The 20,000-nt window shown below is 38.1% G+C and overlaps 1 protein-coding gene across 3 annotated transcripts in view; it reads left to right on the top strand.

The window, feature by feature from the left end:
- LOC126297832 (intermembrane lipid transfer protein VPS13A-like) overlaps nucleotides 1-20,000 on the top strand; it is a 759,301-nt gene that overhangs the window by 726,763 nt on the left and 12,538 nt on the right. For all 3 annotated transcript variants that reach the window (XM_049989081.1, XM_049989080.1, XM_049989079.1), the window contains one exon: nucleotides 5,275-5,401. In XM_049989081.1, the coding sequence (XP_049845038.1) occupies nucleotides 5,275-5,401 (127 nt within the window). The remainder of the gene's footprint in view (nucleotides 1-5,274; nucleotides 5,402-20,000) is intronic.

Genomic DNA, 20,000 nt, shown 5'->3' with positions numbered 1-20,000 from the left:
TGGCATATTAATTCTTTTTGTATGTATTAGAATTTAAGACTTATAATTTGTTTGTGTAATCATTATTACTATAATAATAGAGGGAGACCGAGAGATGAGTACACTAAGCAGATTCAGAAGGATGTAGGTTGCAGTAGGTACTGGGAGATGAAGCAGCTTGCACAGGATAGAGTAGCATGGAGAGCTGCATCAAACCAGTCTCAGGACTGAAGACAACAACAACAACAATGTGTGTTGTTGTTCAAACTTTTCAATCTCATGTATCTGTTTGTATACAATTTAGTTTTTAAGCCTCATGACCAATTAGATATGGTTATTACTGTAATAATCTGACGTGTTCTACATTGTAGCGATACACTCGCATCAAGCATTTATGGAACATGAAAATAAATAAATAAAAGAAATAAACAAGTTACAACTACAATACAGTAATTTAACAGTATTAGCTTACTATTCATGGCATTCTCTTCAAGTGATTTGTTTGCTGGTGTATTTTTGATTGTCTCAATCATGAGGGTACCATCACACAGCCACTCAGCAGTTGCCTACAAGTCCCTCTAATGCTTTGTGTATGTACAAAGGTGACAGTTTTTCAAATGTACCTTCCACACATTTAAAAATGATGAAAACACATTTCACCATAGAATGTCCCCTGTAATGGTGGTAATAGACATTTCGGATGCTCTAGCCACAAGAGATCTCCTTTGAGTCTGTATGTTAACACTGCCCAATGGACCATTGTTGGTAATGTTAGAAAGGGGTGTAGGTTTCATTGGCATCCATTACCAGGTTGGAAAACAGGACTCCATTCAGACAGAGCATTGCTTGCTGGATAAACCTTGTGTAACTGGGGTACAGCAAGTTCCCCAGAAGTTGCCTAATAACAAGTGTACCATCTAAACAGCCAGACACCACATCAGTGAACAGCATAAATTCAGTTGTCTTTTTTTCTTTTCTGTTCTTTTTTGTTTTAATAAAACATTCCAGCTACTATGCTGCAGTAAAATGGATTTAATATTTAAATGGATTTAACATTTAAATTTAAATGTTATATGCATTTAACCATGGCATAACAGCCCAGATAATTTTATTAATTATGACATTTTCAGCTGTGAAAGTTTAAATTTTAAAATGTTTGTTTCATGTTCATGGCCCATGTGGGTAAGCCAAGATCCCCATTACTTGTGAGACGCCAAATTTCACTGTCACACCTCACAGTGGCCACTGAAGCATGCCAATGGCTTATAGATATAGAAGACAAGTAGCACCCAAGTACCCATTTCAAGTGAATGAAAGTTGAGCTTCATAAGGTGCTTGTGATTTGATAGAACCTAGGAGGCACAGATACCATATATGTGGCAACCACGGGCCCTTGGGAAATTATAAGAACCAATACTAATTAATGCAGGAATATACTTCAGCTCCCTACATATTGCTCTGAAATAGATTCCAACAACAAAGTGAAACTAATTAGTATGTAATAAATTATTCTGTGTTATTTGTGGGTAGTATCACCTACATAGGATATGTGAGGTAATACTGTTAGCAATTTATTAAGAGCCAGTCATAAAGTAATGTGGCAGCAAGATCTAGTTTATGCCAGGTAGCTTTGAAAAAGATGGTCATTTTATAGAGGCATATATTGTCTGCGTATTTTAACAGTCTTAGCAGTTGGTGGTAGAGAAGTTTAAATATCAGCAGTATATATTGTACACAATTTTGGACTGAAGGTTTCCTCATAAGGGAGGCCTTAAACTTTGTGCATAGGTCCATAATGTCATTGCTCGACCAAATGAATGTCCAACAATAAGAAAGCAGATTGATGTGATGAAGGCATCTAGATTTCTAAGAGTGCAAATGTCAAGTTGACAGGAGTGATACCATCAATTAACATGTAATACTATATATCTGTACACACATAAAAAAAAAAAAGTTTTGCATCACCTTGGTTCCGAGAGTTCCAGAACCTGTACAGAAAACTGGAATAGAGATCAACATAAAGATCATTTCTGCCGTTTTTATTACTCATGAAAACCACACGTTGCATGTTGTACCAGCATACAGTGAGACCTTCAGAGATGGTGGTCCAGACTGCTGTACACACCAGTACCTCTAATACCCAGTAGCACATCCTCTTGCATTGATGCATGCCTGTATCCATCATGGCATACTATCCACAAGTTCATCAAGGCACTGTTGATCCAGATTGCCCCACTCCTCAATGGCAGTTCAGCATAGATCCCTGAGAGTGGTTTGTGGGTCACGTCATCCATAAACAGCCCTTGTCAGTCTATCTGAAGTATGTTCAATAGTGTTCATGTCTAGAGAACATGCTGGCCATTCTAGTCAAGTGATGTCATTATCCTGAAGGTAGTCATTCAAAAGATGTGCACGATGGGAGCATGAATTGTCATCTACAAAAACCAATGCCTCGCCTTTATGCTGCCTATATGCTTGCACTATCGGTTGGAGGATGGCATTCACGTATCATACAGCCATTATGGAGCCTTCGATGACCACCAGTGGTGTATGTTGGTCCCCCATAATGACATTCCAAAACATCAGGGAACCTCAACCTCTCTGCACTCATTGGACAGTTTGTCTAAGGTGTTCAGCCTGGCTGGATTATCTCCAAACACGTCTCCAACAATTGTCTAGTTGAAGGCATACGCAACACTCATCAGTGAAGAGAATGTGATGCCAATCTGAGCGGTGCATTTGGCATGTTGTTGGTCTCATGGTTGCAAAGATGGACCTGGTATGGACGTTTGGAGTGGAGTTGCACATCATGCAGCCTACTGCACACAGTTTGAGTCATAATGTGATGTCCTGTGGCTGCACAAAAAGCATTCTTCAACACGGTGGCATTGCTGTAAGGCTTCCTCTGAGCCATAATCCATAAGTATTGGTCATCCACTGCAGTAGTAGCCCTTGAGCGGCCTGAGCGAGTCACGTCATCGACTGTTCCTGTCTCTCTGCATCTCCTTCATGTATGAACAACATCGCTTTGGTCCACTCTGAGACACCTGGATGCTTCCTTTGTTGAGAGCCCTTCCTGGCACAAAGTAACAATGTGGACACAATCAAACTGCGGTATTGAGCGTCTAGACATGGTTGAACTTCAGACAACATGAGCCATATACCTCATTCCTGGTGGAATGACTGGAACTGATCAGCTGTTGGACTCCCTCCGTCTAATAGGCCCTGCTCATGCATGGTTGTTTACATCTTTGGGCAGGGTTTAGTGACATCTCTGAACAGTCTAAGGGACTGTATCCATGATACAATATCCACAGTCAACATCTGTCTTCAGGAGTTCTGGGAACTGGGGTGATGCAAAACTTTTTTGATGTGTGTATATGACTTTGTACATTATCATGTGTCAGTTTGAGAATAACTGTGCATTAGAGAACTTCAATGAATTCTATTGTACCTCTTTTATTACTAAAATTACTTTTCATTATTTGGCCTCTAGACAAAATGCTGGCTTCTTTTACATATTATTGCTTCTCTCTGACTTACAGATTGTCTTCCAGGAAAAATCATCCAAGATCAGTAAAGCATTTATTGTGAAATTATAAAAATATGAGCATTAACAATGAAATGAGCACAGGAGAGCCTCAAACACTGAAGACAAATATTTTACATAAACACACACACACACACACACACACACACACACACACACACAGAGCTACATTCTGCTAGTGCTGTTACTTGAGTTGGTCCCGGGTTTTCCATTACAATATTAACAACAAAATTACATAGGCTTGGTAATTGAGACAGGGAATTACTGTGTGATATTATTTAAACTTAGCTCATTTCTAATTTGATAGGTTTGCCTGTTAGCCTTATTCTGTAAAAGACTCACAGTAGATTTATACATAAGAATTGTCAGTCATTGTTTTTTTGTTTTTTTTTTTTTTTCGATTAGTTTGCTGTCTGTACATTATCTTTACAGCAATGATATTGGTTCTATAGCACCTGTTGCTGTATTTTCACGAAAAGTAATCTGAATATTTGAGAACATTTTCGAATGACTTTACTGTACTAAGCAACTGACATTTTAGGTAAGTACAGTGGGAAAACCCATGAATAACAAATTTTTCAAGAGCCACATCACAATCCATATTGATTGTGGTCCAGCCACCTTCCTTCTCTCTCTCTCTCTCTCTCTCTCTCTCTCTCTCTCTTTTCCAAAATTTCTTAACAAACGCAAAAACACCCACAAAGCTAGCATATCACTAAAAGCGTTCAAAATCAACATAATAATTATGTAAATGAGTAGGCAGTATCAAAGATGTAGTCATAAACACACCAACAAAGTCGTGATGTTTCCAGTGGTTCTTTATCTTCGACTAGTGATAGTAGGTCAGCCCAGGTGACATGCTGATGGTGACGACAGTAGGGGAGCTCTTCATTATTCCCAGATGGCATCCTCCCAACACTGTGTAGTGTTTCCTCATCTGCACTCATGTTGATACCTGGCAGGATACCATTTTGTTCTTGGCACTTTTCACTTAGTTCTTTATGTGCTTCCATAGTTCTTGTAATTTTTAGGTAATGTCCACTTCAGATTAGATTTTCTGCAGCTAATTCTCTCTACAACATGTCACGTACACTAAATTTTCATTGTTATTTGCATTTCTCTTCCTGCTACTTGTTCCATTAAAGTTAAGATAGCTCATAAATTGCTCTATCAGGCAACGGCTTTTGATGACTGTACATCCAGGACTATGTCCTGCACCTTGTCCAAAAAAATTGTTTCCTGTCAAACCAGATGTGGCGTTAATTCAGCAGAAAACTCTATGTAGAATCAATGGATGCTGAGCATTGCTGCTTTCTGCATTTTTCACATGATCACTAGTTCAAATAACACTCCGAGTTATTCTCTGTTGTTGGAAATACCACTTTTACCATCCTTGTGATGCCATTTCTCACTGTTTTTAATAATAAAGATGACTTTATATCTGTTAGATACAGCATCTCAGATATGTTGGATCAAGAACCAAACAAAAATAAGTGTAAATCTGGCAGCCAAGTCCACTTATTTACATGGAATGCATTATATTTCTTCTGTGTCTTCAAAAGTATCCTGTTACTGTGTACCAGGAACCTATTTTCTCCAATGTGATATGTCTATAGTAGAATTTATTTGGTTTAAAATGTTTTAAATAGAGATGCTAACAAGTGCTAAATTCATCAGTCACAATTTTTGTTGAAAATTAGTATAAAAGTCAGCTTATCTCAAAGTGTTTCATGTATGTGTTTCAGGCATGTCTTTCTACTAGAAAAGTGTCGACTGTGGGGCATCTGGGACATTGAGTGGGTGATCAGGATTGATGATATTATGAAAGTTCCCCATGTATCTGACAATATGCTGATATTCAAAGTGAGACAGGTAAGGTCTGAAACTCATTATTCTTTTCCTCTTATTCAATAAGGAATAAACTTAGCTGTATCAGTACAATAGTCTGTATCTGTCAGTGTTATTAGTACATATTTTCATTGTTAGTATTTTGGTTTATTTGACAAACTTTCTTCCACTGCAACAGTAACATGTCTGATAAACAATTATATCAAATGGCAATTTATGGACAGTATGTAGTTCGACAAAAATATGCTGCTGAAACAAGCAGTCCTTAGCGTGTACTCTCTAATACAACATCCCACTTTATTGTACTTGGCTGGTGAAACACAGCAAGCTTGAGTCTCCCATAAGCTCTTATTACACCTCTGCTTATAATTAATTTTTTTCCTTCACTGCAATTTGATTCCAATTTTCTATACCATCCTTATGTTGTGTACCCATGAATCTATCCTATTATTATTTAGATCAGATTCTGTCCAGTTTAAATTATGTTTATTAAAAGTTATACCTAATTGAAAATTCTACAATGGTATGTAATGGGGAAAAATTTTTGAACTAATAGAAGACTCGATAATAATGACAGTACTCACTTGAAATATTGACTTTGTAGTGATGTACTTTGAGTTAACTAAAATTAATTAATAGTTAAACATTAAAGCCCAAACATACTTAGATTTTCCACTGCAGATTTATCCACTGTCCTTCTTAGATTCCAACTTTTACCACAATGCTTTTGTTGCTCCAATTTTCCTGTAGTGAATGACATCCTTCAATAAGTAATGCAGCTAATTAATAAGAATGAGCTAAAATTGGCATAAATGATTTTAAATGTACTTGTAAATGGTTTTTTTCCCAATGTGGATGTATAGCATGGTTCCATGGCATTTTGTATTTTCCTAAACCACCACATACTTTATAAAGAAGATTATCATCATACGATATAGTTCATCTAAAGTAGCAAAATATAATCTATTCATCTTTCAAACCAAAACATAGTTTACAAAATGAAATGTCCGTCAAATAAAACCCATGTGACATGTTTGCAAGAGTCTGAGTGCATGGCATTGTATAAAAATCTACAATGAGTAATGTTCACACAAGATATAACTGTGACTTAACATGTGAACATCGATAAAGTGTATGACTTTGTATGAATGTCTTTTGAACATGTACACTGTTCCAGTACTACAAAGCCTCTGTTTTCTATTAATATTGTGTTCAGAAAGGACTCTGACTTCATTAGCTGATCACACTGTTAATGCCAAGTTTGTGTAGAGTAATGTGATAGTACCTACTTGCCTATAATGCTAGATGTGAAACTGGATCTGGTCATCATAATACTTACGGTGATAATAAATGTGGAAAAAGCCACAGCAGTTTTGAAAATATGCGTAGTGTATGTTATTAGTGTAATTCCTGGAAATCAGTTTACAGCCATTCTTAAAGATTCTGATCATCACGATTCCAATGACTTAATGGGCAGCGCAAGTAGATAGCATTGCATACGTGCCACCATTTAGAGATATCTTCTCATTTTAGTACGGTGAAATGCACACATGTGTGCACAGAAATAGTGATAGTGGCAGAAATTACAAACTTGTGGGCTGTGAAACATAGATTTAAAGTGACTGTGAAAGTAGGAATTCAGGGTCATAGTGGCAATAAGTGGTGAATGAACAACATTTTGAGTGTCTACATGTATGTGTGGATGATAGATAAAACTATGCACAATTCCTTACTAGCATGAGACAAAGCTATTGCTTTTACCAGAGGGCTGGATGTCCTATTGGGTTAGTATAGTTGATTACTGGTTTTGCCCCATGATATTACCGATGAGTAGACAGTTATATATGAATAAATGTTAATCTTGAAACTCACTATCCATTCATATTGGCCATTTCAGAAGTTACCTCATGGAGCTCTGTATCATATTCATTGTAAAAATACATATCTTATGTCTTTCTCTATATCCAACTCCTCCTCCTCTTTCTGTACATCACTTCCTTCCCCCCCCCCCTCCCCCCATCCCTGTAATCTCCTCCTCATACATATTACAAAAATATATAGGCTATGAGCATCTGAATGATCATTACAGTATCATGTGAACATTTGAATTAAATCAGTTGGTAACTTTTCAAGATACATGGTATCAAAGGTTCCACTTCATATATATATATATATATATATATATATATATATATATATATATATATATATATATATATATATATATATATATATATATATATATATATATCCTCTCTGTTAATTCAGGGTACAACCAATCTCCATTCAAACTTTAATCCAAATCCATTCAGCCATTTCAGTGAGAAGGAGTAAAGGTATGTCCAGACAATACCTCTTTGCTCATGCGCAATCGCAGATGCACAGAAACAAAATCAAATGCACAAAAATGTAGTGAAAAAAATACAATATGGATGTGGACTCTCATGTCCACATGTTACTGCATTGTTGCAGCCACCTTCTATGGATCTGTTTCTACTCTCAGCTGTTTATGCTGTGTTTATTGAATAAAAAAGGCAACAGCAAAAGAAATCATAAAGATGACTGAGTAAAAACCTATGTAAATAACAGAGATACTTTACTGTGAGATACCCAAAATGACAGCAATGTTTTATTTGAAAATTTCACAAGCACAACATAGCAAGATTTTGATTTTTTGGTTATGAAACTGAAACGCATATCTCTAGACAAGATACTGTTACATGAAATGTAGTTTCTGTAGAGATGTGACTGGCAATAACACTCCATTACCTGCAACTGGTGATTCATATACCAGTTTGAGCTATTTGTTTCGTGTCTCAAAATAAAGCAGTTCCATGATTATCCCTGAAATTGCAAAGCAGGGGTGGTGATCGTGTGAAGGTTAATAAACTTTGATTAATTTTTATTTTATTTTATCAAGATATTATCTGTACAATTAACACACAAACTTGCAGAGTTTAGTTGAACAGACGAGATGACTGAGACTTCTCCTGAAGATTCAAAGGTTTGCCAGTTCGTTTGTCAAGGGTGATATTGTGCTGAGACTTGATTCATCTGGCTGCAAATTTTTCTGCATCAGAGCAATGAATTGAAGGTGTATTTGTTGAAATGAAAAGTAAATTTGAAAGTGTCAGAATCCGTAAATGACGTCTGTGATCATTTGGTGTTAGATTCACGGTACTAAATCTGTGATCACATTCAGCTGTAGATATACATATAATTTTGATTGCTTTCACAAATTATTTGACAGAAGTGGACATGTGTTGACGATTTTATTTATAAATTCAAAAATCTTTAACTAGTCATGCATATGTGCTTCCACTTAATCAAATTTTAATTTTTTTAAATTTAATTTAAAATCCATCTTCTTACATAAACAAGCAACTGACAAGTCACCATGAAACATAAGATCATAATCATATTAAGGACATGTTTCTGTATTTAATACAGCTGCAACCAAAAAGAAATCAAAGTCTTTAAAATGTGTTTTTACTTTGTCTACCAAAAACTAAAAAAATTTGTTCCAAAATGTCTGAAATTTGTTACATTCATCATAAGACGGTTCATTAATTAATACTTTTCCCCCAACTCTTGTTCTATAATCCTCATTCATTGTGAGGTTTTTTTTAACATCCCAAGAGTTTTTATGGCCATCGCAGCCGCTTAGCTTTAAGGACTGAAGAATTTTTGTTTTGCATAAAGAATGATAGTACTTGCAAAACTTCTAGGATCTTATAAAGCAGATCTAGTTCCTTTATAAGCAACCACTTTGTGAAATGTTTTAGCAAACCTTCAGATTTAAATCTCTTGTGAGTTGATTTGGAACCATCATGACTCAGTTTTTCAAGAAGATTAACAAGAGAACTGTGACTTTCCAGAAGAGCAGAAACAGCATTAAATGAGGAAACAACCCAACGTACATGATAAGTATGGCCCAGTTTCAAAATCTGCAAGAATAATTCTTGAGAAACACCCTGTAGTTATCTCTGATTTTTGAGACTTTGAGAAAACACAGTATACGAGGAATCCAAAAACCCTACGTATGGTATACATCTGCTACATCATTCATAATGTTTTTGACAGCTAGTTCCATTTTGTGGTTCATACAGTGCAACAGTTAAATCCTCACCTGATTGATTACTCAACAGAGTGGCTGTGCCTTTCTAAGGTGCAAGCATTGTTAATGCACCATCTGTTGTGATAACTAGAAGATGGTTCTTTAGTACATCATATTTAATGCCATGCTTTCAGGAGCTGCTAATAGTGCAGTGAAAATGCACTCTCTTGTCCCATTTTCTATAATCCAACAACATTAAAAAAATAACTGCAAGCAACTTCCTCAAAGGACGAATATACATATCTTATTACACAGAGTTTTTTTCCCCAATCTTGACACTAAAGTTTGTGCCTGAACCTACAAGGCAGTGAGCAAGTGTTTTTTTCCCTTTCTACACCTATAATCATAATGATAGTTCAATGTGCATGGTTAGAATGAAGCATATTATTGACTGATAAACCATTACACTTTTGTAGTTCGGTTACTGTAAGATCTTAATTGACTGGTAGTTTCTGTTTAGCTATTATATATGCAGATCTGAACAATGAATCAATTGTGATCTCTTTGTCTTCCCCATAACTTTTTACTTTCACTAACAGATTTTTCTAAACATTGCTTTTCTTGTTACATACAATTCCTATGTATTTCATGAGTACTTTGCACTTTGCATGATCACCGATTTTATCATTTAGTTTCTTTGCATTATTAGCAGAAACACCAGCTAAAAATGCATTATTGGTATGAACAGGTTCCATGCTTTCCACTGTAAGTTCATGAACTTCTGAACACACTGTGCATTTTTCCAACTTTTGGTCATTGACAAACAGCCACAGCTTTGTCTCTTGCCAGTTCTGGAAAAGTGATAATGCAACACAATTTCCAATTATAATTTCAAGTATACTGTTACTCTCATTACTACTTTGAGACTTCTCACAGCTTCCAGTCCCCAAAGTCACTATCTTTCTTTCTGTTAACACCATCATTACCATTTTGTTTTTTGGATTCACCACCTATTTTAAGACTCTTAGCACTACTGTATTCTCACTGTCAAATGTTGTACACATATCTGATAAAGCACTTTCCTTAAGGAATGATCAACTTTTGCTTTGTTTGAAAGCCATGCTGAAATTCTGTAGTTATTACTGACCTGCAAACACTCAACTCACAAACAATGCTACTGAAGTGGGAACACATGGAGACTGCCATATGTTTAATGGACATGAGAGAACAACTGAATGGCACCAGTTAATTTTGCATACACAATACTGAGGGACCTGCATTAAGCTAAACCCATGTGGTCTTCGGCAAGCAAAGTCAGACTGTTGAATTTGTTCTGCTAGGTACTGTTGCTCAGTTAGCACTGCTTTGTTATTTTGTTCCATATGTGTTTGTATACATGACACAATTGCCAAAATGTGGCCTAATGGTAAATGTGCATGTAAGTACCAGGCTGCTTGCCCTTTTTTGGGGCCCATCTGCTCGTGCACCTATGTGGTATGGCTGGGGTACAGCTGCCACATTACTTGTCTTGCAAGCATGTAAGCAATGGGTGGCAGACCTTCAATGAAAGCAAAAATGACAGCATGAGAATGGCAATTCAGATGGTTTGAAGTGCTTAAATACATGAAGCTTTTGCCAAAATTAATAGACAAACCTGTTAATAATAATAGTGTATTAGTGCTTCCTGAGTATGGCTCCACAAATTTCAATTAAATGTTAAGTTTTACATGTCCAGTGAGCAGGAAATAAGCATCCTTGGTTGGGAAGGGTAATTTAAAATTAGAGGGGGAGGGGTAGATTGATTCTGACAGGGAAAAATCCCCACCATCCTCCCCTGAAAATCTCACATCAGATATAACATATTTGCAAGAGTCTGAGTCCATGGCATTGTAAGAAAATCTGCGACCAGTAATGTCCACTCAAGTGATACATGTGACTTAACACATGAACATTGATGAAGTGTATGATTTTGCACAATCTTCTTTTGAGCATGTGCACTATTCCAGTACTACACAGCCTCTGAGTTCTATTAATATTGTGTTCAAAAAGGACTCTGACTTCATAGTGTGATAATGTTGTTAAGTTGTTAATGCCAAGTTCGTGTAGAGTAAATACATGGTGCATACTTGCATATAATGAATGCTTGATGCAAAACTGGATCTGATCATCATAATGCTTGTGCTGATAATAAATTAGTGAAAAGCCACATTACTTAAAAATTTGTGTAGTGTAAATCATTAAAGTAATTCCTGGAAATCAGTTTACAGCTGTTCTAGAAGATTTTGAATCACAAGACTCTAAAGACTTAATGGACAGTGCAGGTAGGCAGCATTGGATATGGTGCCACTAAGTAGACATCTTCCTGTTTTGGTATGGTAAAATGAACTCTTATGTGCAAGAACAGTAATATGTGGCAGAAATTACAAACTTGTGGAGTGTGAAACTGAGATTTCAGTGACTGTGAAAGTAGCACTTCAGGGTCGCAGTGGAAATAAACAGTGAATGAACAAATTTTGAGTGACTACATGTGTGTGTGGATGGTAGATAAAACTGTGTACAGTTCCTTAATAGCATGAGACATGATGCTGCACCAACAAATAGTAGGTGGGTGACACCATAATGGAATCACCTTTCTCCAACCAGTGAGGGGGTGAAGATGACCAATGTCATCTTCAGTTGGACAGCACCCAGTCAATGTAGAGACAAGCAGTAGAAAGATCAGCCCAAAGTGGAAATATGAATGAGTAGTGAGCAGATGACAGTAAATTAGATGCCAGTATCTACTGGCATCAGAGAAAATTAAGGTGAAGTGTTCCCACTGCTAAGTGATGCCCAGCATTTTATTAAGATGAGGACAATGGGGGAAGAAACAGTGTTTTAATGTTTGGAGATAAGTGGAAAAAAATTAAAACTGAACTGTTTGAAGACAGGATGTCTGAGGACAGGGATAAAGAACTAGAATTTGGAGATGGACAGAATGTAATAATTAAAAGTGAACTTGATGATGAAGTGAATATCAGTCAGATAATAAGCAAAATGTCAAGGGCTTTGCCCACTGATTACTGTGATATGAAGAAGGAAGAGAATAGATCCAAATCAGTAGAACAGGATAATGTTAAACATGGATTTTGTGATTAAATGCAAGGTTTGCAAGAAAGATTTTGGCCAGTGACATTGGGCCAACGTCAGGGCATTTCATGGACAGTTTAAAAGGAAGCCTGGACAAACAGAACAGTAACATTGATAGTTTAAGGGCTTAGATTTGGGTAAAGATATAAAATAATTTAGACAAAAAGATAAATTCAGTGAAAGTGTGCTTAGAAAGTAAGTCATATTAAATGACAAATAATTTGAATTCAAACTAAATGCTTTTAGTCCTGGTGAATTATTAAGTGAGCATGTAGTTGAAAAAGTAAATGTATAAAGGAGATGGAAGTTTATGTTGTTAGTTCTTGTCACACTGAGGTCACAGGAGTAGATCAGATTTGCACTGCTGATATTAATGTATTAATTTCTGATGTAAAGCAAGTAAATAATACTGACAGAGAGAATCTGAGGCTAGTGGAAGAAGATATGGCTGAAAATTTGATACAGTCAATGATACTGGAGCTGTAGGCATATCTCAGCAAGTAGTGAATAAAACTTTTGCCAAAGTTGATGAGTTTGTTGAAGGAGACTGTAAAGATGTGTAATTAAAAGTATGAACAAAATTAGTAAATGCTAATGTGAGCAATGTTGTGATGAAAAATATTCAGATGGAAAGATAAATAAGGTGAAAGTTACTGAGGTAAAGAAACCTGTTGTTAAATTGCCAGTGGTAATTACATTAAAATTCTCAAAGTGAACTATCTGCAATAAGTAATTTTCAGTATAAATGTGCAGACAGCAATTTTCACTATATATGTTATGTTCAAGGGAATAGTAGTTATATGATGGAGCATGTCAAGAGATTTTTGGTGTGTGGAATACTGTGTTTGCAATTGAATTCAAAAAAAGAGAGTAAGATTTCACATGATACTACAAAACTAGATGAAAGAACAGGGGCTCAATTTAATTGTGAATTAATTAATAGATAGGGGGTTCAGTGAACTTTAGGGAACACATTATGTGGCAAGTTGGTGCCCCCATAATTGGGTGATCTCATTCCTCCTTTACTGAACCACTCTCTTCACCTACAATTCTATTCATGGATTGTAACAAATAAGTAATCTTCTTCTATTATATTCAGTGCATCGGTAGTCCAAAATTTGTTATTTCAATGACTAAATTTTTGTGTGTTATGGATACTAAAAGAATATCAGAGGATGTCAGCTAAATTTTGTGATGAATGCCTCATCTATGTTTTCGTTTAGTAATGTTGATAAAATTTGTGTGGATAATGTGTTGTAATGTAGTGAAGAAGTGTGAGACAATGAATTGAGTTATGTGGTAATGAAGTGACAATGGAGTAATGAATAGACAGAATGTGATGATATCAAAGGGAGTGATGAAATAAGGAAATAATAAGTAAATTAAGTAATAATGAGGTATTCATTTATTTATTTATTTGTCATATGACAATACAAACTGATCTGCAACCAACAAACATGAAGAGCATTATTTTATAAAATAAATAGAAGTAAATGACTACACTGTCCAGTCAAATTTATGTGACCACCTGTCAAAAGTTTGAGCAGCACATACCACTGCAATACATGCACACAGAGAGACAATGGGTTTCTGGAAGGTACTGAGAGGGATGTGGAGCCATACCAGCTCCAGTGCCATGGCCAGCTGTACTATTTCCTTGGTTGAGGATCAGTGGTGCGAACAGCCAATCGAAGTGGTCCCACAGACTCTCGATTAGGTTTAAACATGGGGAGTTTGGTGGTCAGGGGAGTATGGTAAACACATAGCAGTGCTCTTTGAACCATGCACATGTGCTGAGCTGTGTGACATGCATTGTGCTACTGGTAATACCAGTGAACCAAGGAAAATCACACTACATGTAGTAGTGAACGTGGCTCCTAGGATTGATGCATACATGTGTTGATCCATTGTGCCTTCCAGAATGATGAGATCACCGAGGGAATGCCACAAAAATATTTCCCAGATTGTAAGACTCCCTTCTCCTGCATGGACCTACCAACAATTATTGCAGGGTGTTGGCCATCTGTCCAGTTTGAGCATAAAACATGATTCATCTGAAAAGGTCATATGTTTCCATTTAGTAGACATCCTGTTGCAGTACTGGCATACAAATTCCAGTCTTCATCACCAATGACAAGCAGTCTACATGGGTGTATGAACCGAGTGCCTACTGCCATGGTCCGTATGCAGCAATGTTTGCTGAACGGCCATTGGGAAGACAATGTTGATAGCTCTTCGTTGTGTGTGGGTGGTCAGTTGCTCAGTAGTAGCACATCTGTTTGCTCATACACATTTCCACAACCATTTTTCACCCCTGTCATCAGTGGTCTGTGGTGCACCACAGTTGCCTCACCACCGGTTTTGTTTAGTGTCATTTTGCCATGCACGGTATACTTCAATCACAGTGACACACAAACAAGTTACAAACTTAGCCATTTCATAAATGATTCCACTCCTGGCTCAAAAGCGAATGATTGTGCCCTTTTTGATACCAGATAAATTGCTCTTCTTCCCATTGCAACAACAACTGCGTTGTTTTCCACATCCCTCAGTACACTTTATATATCCTCCACTGGGTGTGCTGTTGCCTGCCATCTTAGAGAGATTATTGCACATTGACATAGAACAGAGCTGATGGCCACATTAATGTGACTGGATCATATAAATCCAGAAAGTAATATCTACATTTTCAATCCATTCAAGAGCAGTCTCTGATTTTTACTATGTATTTGATGGTATGATGTTCATTGCCACAATCACATTGAGAAGATGAAGCTGTCCATCCCTGGTGGAAGCTTTCTGGTCAGATGCCATGGCCTGTACAAATCCTATTAATTGTTTTCCAAGCATGTCATGGTAATTCTGTGCCAGCTGGTCATGTACTAGGTCTTATGAGAGTGTGATATTCATGATGGGCAACATTATTACACATTTCTGACCAGTTCCTGCTCATGTTAAAATACACTGCTTGCAGCAATGGTACCAGTATGATAGGTGATTGCTTAATCAGCTCATCCAAAGTGCACACACATCAGAGAGGATTGTGAGCTGAGGAATTTTAATTAATTCTTCATGTTCCTTGAGAAGGGCTTTCTGTCATCAAAGAACTGATGGCACAATGTGGATTAAAGGCAGTAACCAGTGAAGAGCAGTAGATGTGGTCCAGCCTGTTAATGCTATCATTGCACTATTTAGGTGAACATCAATTTTTTCTCACATGTGAGCTATTAAGCCACACTGTAGCACCGTATTTGACAGCAGAGTGAAACAGTTCTAAGGAAAACATCATAGCATTGTACACTCCTGGAAATTGAAATAAGAACACCGTGAATTCATTGTCCCAGGAAGGGGAAATTTTATTGACACATTCCTGGGGTCAGATACATCACATGATCACACTGACAGAACCACTGGCACATAGACACAGGCAACAGAGCATGCACAATGTCGGCACTAGTACAGTGTATATCCACCTTTCGCAGCAATGCAGGCTGCTATTCTCCCATGGAGACGATCGTAGAGATGCTGGATGTAGTCCTGTGGAACAGCTTGCCATGCCATTTCCACCTGGCGCCTCAGTTGGACCAGCGTTCGTGCTGGACGTGCAGACCGCGTGAGACGACGCTTCATCCAGTCCCAAACATGCTCAATGGGGGACAGATCCGGAGATCTTGCTGACCAGGGTAGTTGACTTACACCTTCTAGAGCACGTTGGGTGGCACGGGATACATGCGGACGTGCATTGTCCTGTTGGAACAGCAAGTTTCCTTGCCGGTCTAGGAATGGTAGAACGATGGGTCCGATGACGGTTTGGATGTACCATGCACTATTCAGTGTCCCCTCGACGATTACCAGAGGTGTAGGGCCAGTGTAGGAGATCGCTCCCCACACCATGATGCCGGGTGTTGGCCCTGTGTGCCTCGGTCGTATGCAGTCCTGATTGTGGCGCTCACCTGCACGGTGCCAAACACGCATACGACCATCATTGGCACCAAGGCAGAAGCGACTCTCATCACTGAAGACGACACTTCTCCATTCGTCCCTCCATTCACGCCTGTCGCGACACCACTGGAGGCGGGCTGCACGATGTTGGGGCATGAGCGGAAGACGGCCTAACGGTGTGCGGGACCGTAGCCCAGCTTCATGGAGACGGTTGCGAATGGTCCTCGCCGATACCCCAGGAGCAACAGTGTCCCTAATTTGCTGGGAAGTGGCGGTGCGGTCCCCTATGGCACTGCGTAGTATCCTACGGTCTTGGCGTGCATCCGTGCGTCGCTGCGGTCCGGTCCCAGGTCGACGGGCACGTGCACCTTCCGCCGACCACTGGTGACAACATCGATGTACTGTGGAGACCTCACGCCCCACGTGTTGAGCAATTCGGTGGTACGTCCACCCGGCCTCCCGCATGCCCACTATACGCCCTCGCTCAAAGTCCGTCAACTGCACATACGGTTCACGTCCACACTGTCGCGGCATGCTACCAGTGTTAAAGACTGCGATGGAGCTCCGTATGCCACGGCAAACTGGCTGACACTGACGGCGGCGGTGCACAAATGCTGCGCAGATAGCGCCATTGGACGGCCAACAGCGCGGTTTCTGTTGTGTCCGCTGTGCCGTGTGTGTGATCATTGCTTGTACAGCCCTCTCGCAGTGTCCGGAGCAAGTATGGTGGGTCTGATACACCGGTGTCAATGTGTTCTTTTTTCCATTTCCATGAGTGTAGTTCTTCCACCCCATGAGGTACCAATCAGCTTCAGTATGATGTCCTGGTGAGATTTCTGCTTTGTTGCAATTTTTCCTCTGTGTTTGTTGTAGGACAAGGTCATATGAAGAGTTACTTGTAGATATTTTTTGAAATCTTTGTGGTGGAGGACTTGACCAGTAAAGGTAACATTAGGTAATGAAGGGGTGTTATGTGAAGCAGCAACAATTGAGAAAGTTGTTGGGACCCTGTCTTTGCAGTAGTTTAATTTTGCAAATGCACTTCTATGGTTAACAGGTTTGTAAGGAAAGAATTTAATCTGAAAGTAGATGTGAGTAAATTATGAGGTGTTACTGTGTATAAACAAAGGTTGATTTCTTGTTCATTTGATGCTCTGCAGCTTGTAGGAACTGTAAATATATCATGTCATTAATTAATTGTTGGCCAAAAGCTGCTTTGTGTTAGTATTTTATTTCACTGGATTTGTTTTGGGCATTGCTCATCATCAGTGGCATCTGTATTGCATAAAAGTTACATATTTCTTACAATAAGTTGCTTATAGTGTATATTGTAGAGTTTTACATAGCTGTGATTTTTCAGTTCATTGTAATTCAACTTGCCTTATGTGTAATATTCTCTAGTATATCCCAATGACAATATTTTGTAATATTCACGGAACAATATGATTACATGATTTATGTACAAAATTTAATCAGCATAAGGAATTTTTTTTGAAAGAATTGCAGTTGTCATTAGCAATTGCTGTACATGCAAAGATTTCCTTTCTTATACATCGCAGAATGTATATGATGCCACTAGTATTTTGCTTATCTTTGTTAGCAGAAAAAAGAAACATGTTTTCATGAAAGTATACTAGTGAAATTTTCAAAGATTTTTTTGTGTTTTTTAGAGCAGCCTGTTCGTTTAAAATAATGTCAGGGTGTTTTTTTACATCATTGTGAAAGTTTCTATTTCTTCTAAAATATTTAGTAAAGTTGATTTTCAGCAATGTGTAGCAAGATTCAGCCCTATAGCTATGGCCAGAAATACAATATACAGCCATGTATATTGCAAGAGTCTCCCCATCAAATGTACTTCACTGCTGTTGCTGAATAGACAGGCTATTCAAAAATAAACCCAGAGGCTGCCAGATTGTGGAGATGTACTGTTGCAATGGAGTGCCCACAGTGATTTGGGTTGTATCAACTAGCAAAGCAATGGTGGTGCCAGAAACAGTGTGTCTGAAATGAATTTTGGTCTTGAAATGTGGCAAGTGTCACCTATAATAATGTAACATTCTGAGAAATATTCAAAGGCCTAGAAACTGTACCTCCCCCTTGGCAAATACACATTTTGCCCAATTGACCATGATCCCATGGCACTCCAGCCTTTTGAACAGTGGATGTAAGTGCCTGAAGTGTTCATCTTTGGTTTTAGAAAGTAGCAACATATCATCCATGAAAACCCCTGTATCACTTCATGCATGAAACAATCCCAAGTCTGGGCAGCATTTCATAGTCAGAAAGACAATGTATTATGTTAGAAGAGCCCAAAGAGAGTAGCCATCACAGTTTTATACTTATCATTTCTAGAAATGGGGATCTGTGAGAAAGCTTTTGCACAATCTATTACACTGAAAAATCAAGCATCCGCCACACTGTTGTTAAAGCTGGCAATGTTGAGAACTGGGTATCTTTCCAGAATGGTGTGAGTGTTTAAGCCCATTTAATTGCTGCACATTCTCCATGAACCATCCTTCTTCTTTAACATTTGCAGAGGTGATGCCCACACACTGTGAGATTATCTTCTTGAACTTCAATTGTGCAGCATGTAACTTATCAGTAGGTAACTGCTGAGATGTGGCAGCAACAAGTTGCCCTATTGTTATCTGGATATGGTGCTGAGTGGAATGACTTATTTTGCTCTTCACCAGTACAGGATCTATTAACACTGGGAATTCTCACAGCAGCTGCTGGTCATCATCCACCTTTGTCTCGGCCATGATGGTAGTAGTAGGAGAAACCACATGATAAAAGTCTCATAAGCATCACAATAACTCAAGTGTTTTGTTCAGCTCATTTTGTGTAGTGGGCACAGTACTCTTTAGTCCAACATTGCTGTCTTGTAACACCTTTATAGTGAACTATTCTTTAGCACATAATACATTGACTTCACATATCTTTGCTTTAAGTACCTTGAATGTCTCCCTGAACTCTGGAGCTTCCATGAGTTCATGCGATGTAGAATGTGAGGTCTTCTCATGTAATCCACACTTGTGCATTCTGCGTTCAGACAGTTGTCACATTAAGTATTCTGCTTTCAGTATGGAAGAAGTGGAGAGCCCAGAAATCTTCACTCAATACACATCAGTGGCATCACCCAAAATGTGACTCAATGTGTTAGAGAGGAGAGGAGAGAGGGCAATGGTTTAGCAGTTCCAGCATCACAGAAAAATAACAGAGAAAATTGGTCTCCAAAATCAGGATTCTCATATCTGCAATAACAAATGTTCAAGTAGAGTGGAATATGTCAGATAGCACTGAAGTCTCAGTTGCAAAATTGTTAGAATCAGTGAGAAGTAGAACTATTGTAGATGAGCAGCACTTGTTCAGTCTATTTGGCTATAGACTTACCTTGGGTCTAATATTGATTAAGAATATATCATTGGATTTCCTGTCCTTTGTAAATAATATAGTTAGGCCTGCAGCTGCTGACAATGTTGCATTTCTGGTGCA

Source organism: Schistocerca gregaria, chromosome X, assembly GCF_023897955.1.
Source record: "Schistocerca gregaria isolate iqSchGreg1 chromosome X, iqSchGreg1.2, whole genome shotgun sequence".
NCBI classification, from domain to species: Eukaryota; Metazoa; Arthropoda; class Insecta; order Orthoptera; family Acrididae; genus Schistocerca; species Schistocerca gregaria.
This window is presented reverse-complemented; position numbering and strand designations above follow the sequence as displayed.